The 6,075-nt window shown below is 52.9% G+C and overlaps 1 protein-coding gene across 2 annotated transcripts in view; it reads right to left on the reverse strand.

Annotated features, from left to right (window-relative positions):
* arrdc2 (arrestin domain containing 2) overlaps positions 1–5,755 on the reverse strand; it is a 40,445-nt gene extending 34,690 nt beyond the window's left edge. For both annotated transcript variants that reach the window (XM_070859564.1, XM_070859563.1), the window contains exon 1: positions 5,283–5,755. In XM_070859564.1, the coding sequence (XP_070715665.1) occupies positions 5,283–5,736 (454 nt within the window). In that variant the 5' untranslated portion in view covers positions 5,737–5,755. The remainder of the gene's footprint in view (positions 1–5,282) is intronic.
* Positions 5,756–6,075: the final 320 nt, after the last annotated feature.

The raw sequence follows: 6,075 nt of genomic DNA on the forward strand, positions 1-6,075 counted from the left end.
TTCCACCCACCCGTCTTAGGCTGTTCCTTGGAGTCGAGGATGACTTGCTTCCACACCAACACGAGTTCTCAGGTGACGGATGAGACCAATGCAGCACCTACAATCTCTGTCACAGGTGGGGCAGACGGTGGTTGGAGGGACGGGTGGGTGGGTGGGGAGCCTGGGTTGTCGTGCGCTCCTTCCGCTGTTTGCGCTTGGCTTCTGCGTGCTCCCGGCAAAGAGACTCGAGGTGTTCAGCGCCTTCCCGGATGCTTCTCCTCCACTTTGGGGGGTCTTGCTCCAGGGATTCCCAGGTGTCAGTGGGGATGTTGCACTTTTTCAAGGTGGCCTTGAGGGTGTCCTTGAAGCGTTTCCTCTGCCCACAACCGGACCTCGCTTCCTCGCTTGCCGTGTCGGAGCTCCGAGTAGAGCGCTTGCTTTGGGAATCTTGTGTTGGGCATGTGGACGATGTGGCCCGTCCCATGCGTGGGGCTTGAGCTGCCAATCTGTAGGGACCCTCGGTGGGGGTGGGGGTGGGGGGAGGGGTAACAGCAGTGGGGTGACAGTCGCACTTCCTGCCTGCTCCGCTGTCTCTGTATGCATGAACTCACGGTACTTTGCCCTCACAGTGCAAACAGAGTTTGCTCCCTGACCAGACCACATTCCACCTGAGGCCATTGCAACATATTAAAGAATGAGGAATGAGTGAGTGACCTTCAGGTCAGCGCCACGTCCCAGGGTCATGGTATCAATATTTGGACCGTATCTTCTGAAAAATAGGCTATTTTTGTTTTAAAAAAAGGAAAGTCCAGAAGCAAGATTAAATGGCATTGAAAAAAAATTACTTCATCGTGTCCCGTGTGTGTGACAGCATCGTGTCGGCAGTGACTTCAACTGCACTCACTCCACTGGCTAAAAGTAAATGGTTCACCCAATTCCCTTTGCATGAAGACACTGCCCCTTTAAGAGAAAAGTGCCCTGTTCATCTTGCAGAGGAGATGTTACAATAATTGTGTTAACTTTTGAAATATTACAGAAGTGCTGAAGGAGCGCCGCACTTTCGGAGGGGCAGTACTGAGGGAGTGCCGCACTGTCGGAGGGGCAGTACTGAGGGAGAGCCGCACTGTCGGAGGGGCAGTACTGAGGGAATGCTGCATTATCGGAATGACGTATTTTGGACGAGACATTAAACCAAAGCCCCACCCAACCGCAGAGTCACATAAGCGCCCAGTCATAAAGGAAACATCCCTTCCTCAACACATTTCCCTCCTGAAGGTTGTGGGTCCAAGATTGCAGTCCATAAGCCAAACTGACAATACTGCAGTGCTGATGGAGCGCCGCACTGTCGGAGGGGCAGTGCTGAGGGAGCGGCGCACTGTCGGAGGGGCAGTGCTGAGGGAGCGCCGCACTGTCGGAGGGGCAGTGCTGAGGGAGCGCCGCACTGTCGGAGGGGCAGTGCTGAGGGAGCGGCGCACTGTCGGAGGGGCAGTGCTGAGGGAGCGGCGCACTGTCGGAGGGGCAGTGCTGAGGGAGCGGCGCACTGTCGGAGGGCAGTGCTGAGGGAGCGGCGCACTGTCGGAGGGGCAGTGCTGAGGGAGCGGCGCACTGTCGGAGGGGCGGTGCTGAGGGAGCGCCGCACTGTCGGAGGGGCAGTGCTGAGGGAGCGGCGCACTGTCGGAGGGGCGGTGCTGAGGGAGCGCCGCACTGTCGGAGGGGCGGTCTTTCAGATGAGGTGTTAAACCGAGGCCCGGTCTGCCCCCTCAGGTGGATGTAAAAGATCCCACGGCACTATTTCGAAGAAGAGCAGGGGAGTTCTCTTCGGTGTCCTGGGACCAAAATTTATCGCTCAACCAACATCACTAAAACAGATTATCTGGTCATTATCACATTGATGTTTGTGGGAGCTTGCTGTGCGCAAATTGGCAGTCTCGTTTCTTACATTACAACAGTGACTACACTTCAAACGTACATTAGCTGCGACGCTCCGAGCAACGTTCCCCGTGAGCGCCCTTTGTTCTGCGTGGCCTGTTTATTTCAGTGCGTGGTCCCGTTAAATGTCCACATGTGCACGATGGGGAACCCGGTGAACGGCCTGTGCGGGACCCGTCCCATCTCTGCACGGCCGCTTAGCGGGAACTTTGGTCCTTGGGTCATGAAAGGCGCTATATAAATGCAAGTTCTTTCTGTAATGCCTGCTTGACCCAAAGGCTAACCCCACTTTGATGTGTGGGGAGAGATTAATGAAGTACTGTGTGATCTGGCTGTTCTATGCGGTGGGTGCAAATTTAGCACAAAATTGCCAGTATAAGGCAGGCACTGATGCCGTGTTCTCACGAGGCAACCTTATGACCAAATGCTGTGAATGAGCCTCTTTCTGTGTTCAAAGGCTCCCAGCAATCACCCCAAGCACTGGAGAGCAAGCAGGAGCCTGAGCCAACTCCCTCCCCCCTCCCTCCCTCCCTCCCTCGCCTCAGGCAGTCAGCGACACATAAACAGGCAGGCATAGGGCGTAGTCTGAACCCTCTCCCGCACTCCCGGCCGAGACTGGCAGCAATGCCTCACCTCTGCACCCTGTGTAGCCCACTCCAGGAGTAGTCCGATGCTGAGGGAGCGGGGAGAGAGGGGGGTGAACCAAGGGATGGCCAACTGACCCTGCAGTCTCCAGGATTTAAAGATTAATCTCGCAGTCACTGCTACGGGTAACTCTGGGAGAAAAGCTTGCATTTCTATAGCGCCTTTCACTACCCAAAGCGCTTTACAGAGATTGAGGTACTTTACAACAGTAGTTACTGTTGCACTGTAGGGAAAGGAGGCAGCCAATTTGAGCACAGCAAGCTCCCACAAACAGCAATATGATAACCCAGATAATCTGTTTTTTTGTGATGTTGATAGAGGGATAAATATTGGCTCCAGGACGTCGGGGATAACTCCCCTGCTCTTCTTTGAAATAGTGCCGTGGGATCTTTTAAGTTCACCTGAGAGAGCAGGTTTAACGTCTCATCCAAAAGATGGCACCTCCGACAGTGCAGCACTCCCTCAGTACGGCCCCTCCGACAGTGCGGCGCTCCCTCAGCACTGCACTGGGAGTGACAGCCTGAATTATGTGTTCGATTATCTGGAGTAGGGCTTAAACCCACAGGTGAGAGAGAGTGCTGCCTTCTGAGTCACAGTTGACAGGGACCGAGCTGTGAAAGAGCAGCATCCTCAGTCCAGGATTGAAGGAGTCTGGGGTGAAGCAATCTTGATGCAGAATGTGAACAACAACAACTTGCATTTATATAGCGCCTTTAACGTAGTAAAACGTCCCATGGCCTATCACAGGAGCGATTAGCAAACAAAATTTGACACCGAGCCACATAAGGCGATATTAGGACATGTGACCAAAAGCTTGATCAAAAAGAGGGAGGTTTAAAGGGGTATCTTAAAAGGAGGAGAGACAGGTAGAGAGGTTTAGGGAGGGAATTCCAGAGCTTGGGGCCCAGCAGCTGAAGGCACGGCCACCAGTGCTGGAGCGATGGGAATCGGGTCTGCGTAAAGGGCCAGAATTAGAGGAGTGCAGAGATCTCAGAGGGCTTATAGAATCATAGAAAAATTATGACACAGAAAGAGGCCATTTGGCCCATTGTGTCCGTGCCGGAAGGGTTGTGGGGCTGGAGGAGGTTACAGAGATAGAGAAGGGCAAGGGCACTGGAGGGATTTGAAAACAAGGATGAGAATTTTGAAAATCGCAATGTTGCTGGATTGGGAGCCAAAGTAGGTCAGCGAGCATAGGGGGTGATGGGCAGTGCCCCCGATAATCTGCGTGGCCATGCGGCAGTCTGGAGGTCCTGCACAACTGGTGCGTAAATGAAAAAAATGCGCATGTGCAGAAATTTGAATGGCAGCCCATTAAAAGGGGCCAAACACAAATGAGTCTAAACATTGGTGATGAGCGCAGGGGACTTGGCATGAGTTTGGATAGGGGCAGCAGAGTTTTGGATTGGACAGGTGGTGGTACATACTGCAGCATGAAGGATAGGTTTTTCTAAAAGGACAGTCATAGTCCTGATCCTTTTTTCTATCTCGCTATCTCAGGGAATGCATGGCATCCTGTAACAGGCGGAGGATGGCGACAAACTTTGATAAAGTTCAACATCCCCACCGACACCTGGGAGTCCCTGGCCAAAGACCGTCCTAAGTGGAGGAAGAGCATCTGGGAGGGCGCTGAGCACCTCGAGTCTCGTCGCCGAGAGCATGCAGAAACCAAGCGCATGCAGCGGAAGGAGCGTGCGGCAAACCAGACTCCCCACCCTCCCTTTCCTTCAACCACTGTCTGTCCCACCTGTGACATGGACTGTAATTCCCATATTGGACTGTTCAGTCACCTGATAACTCACTTTTAGAGTGGAAGCAAGTCTTCCTCGATTTCGAGCGACAGCCTATGATGATGACAACATGGAACCCCTATATGTGAGTGTTGTGAGTGCATAATGGTGTGCACACAGAAGAGTGTGTGCTTGTAACAGAGAGTGTGGATGTAGCAATGCATGAGTGACTCCAAGTATTTTGCACATGTGTGCACACATGAACATTGAGATTGTGTGTGCATGCAAGTGTGTGCACATGTGGAGCTGGAGGCTGCGTTTGGGTGTGGATGTGTGTGTATGTGTACGCACATCGGAGTGTTTTTGAGCGGTCAATACAGGAAATAGCAGGAGTAAGAGTTAGCTTCAAAATGAGTGTAAACAGATTACAGACCTTCTCAAAAATTAAACCCTGCTTGGTGTGTTAAAGAGCAATGTATCTAAATAGGTTACGCCGTTAAAGTTTAAAGGAATGAACTTGATGGGTGCAGGCGAGGGTGGAGGGGGGGAGGGTACGGGGGGTGGGGGCGCGAGGGGGGGGGAAGGGGGCGGGGGCGGGGGGATATTGGAGAGAATCGCCTGCTTTATCGGTTGTTTACTAAACATCAGACAGTTGAAGGAGATTCCCAATAATTTCTTTGTTGTTTGTGTTTAACTCAATTCTGTATCGCAGCCAAATTACACAACTGACAGACAGCAGGATCCCACAGCTAGATTTTGGGACAAGTCTCCCCCACCTCCCTATATCAACATTCAGCAAACGGGGTGTATGAATGTCACACACACACACACTCAATCTCTCGTCCACAAGGATCTCTCTGACACACTCACAAACTCTCTCACACACTGTACACTTGTTGACAAGGATCTCTCTGACACACTCACAATGCTCACTCTCACACACTCTCAGACACCGATGCTCACACTCACACCGAGTGTGCCAATGGCCCGCACACTGACCTGGGATGGCCTGTTGCCGCTTTTTGAAGTATGTGTGGAAGGAGCTGTAGTCGGAGTAGACGGTGTTCATGCCCACGCTCCTGCTCTCCAGCCAGTGCACGGAGGCCATGCCCTTGGCGTAGACGGCCAGCGAGCGAACCCTGACGGCTGCGCGGAGCTCCACGACCACCCGGCCACACACGGACTGTCCGCGGCTGTACACCGCATCGTCCGCCCTGTCCGCCTCCAGGCTAAACCCGCGGATCTTGCCCACCTTCATCTCTGCCTTGTCTTCAAGCAAAGTCACTGTGCGGCTGGCTCGCTCATCTACCGCACCGCTGGTCGCTGTTTGCGGCGCGGACAGCGGACAGAGCACCTGATGCGCCGATTCTCTCTCTCTCTCGGTTTGTCTCCCCTTCCCCTTCGGGCTTCTCGCAAACACTTTAATGTCTGAAACTGACAAGATCTCAGACATGTAGCCAATGGCCGGCCAGGAGGGGGAGTCACTGCCTCCACCAATTGGGGCACAGACTTTTTATTTGCAAAAAATAACAAATTTCTTCAAGCTATGCCCCGCCTCCTAAAAGCCCCGATGCACTGGGCACGGCCAAAAAAGGGAAATACTTCCATTTATCGAAAAGACTTGCATTCCTATAGCGCCTTTCACGGCCACCGGAACTCCCACAGCGCTTTACAGCCAATGAAGTACTTTTTTGAAGTGTAGTCACTTGTACTCATCATCATCGGCAGTCCCTCGGGATGGAGGAAGACTTGTTTCCACACTTAGCATGAGTTCTCAGGTGGCTGAACAGTC

The sequence above is a fragment of the Pristiophorus japonicus genome, chromosome 18 (assembly GCF_044704955.1).
Source record: "Pristiophorus japonicus isolate sPriJap1 chromosome 18, sPriJap1.hap1, whole genome shotgun sequence".
In the NCBI taxonomy this organism is placed as follows: Eukaryota; Metazoa; Chordata; class Chondrichthyes; family Pristiophoridae; genus Pristiophorus; species Pristiophorus japonicus.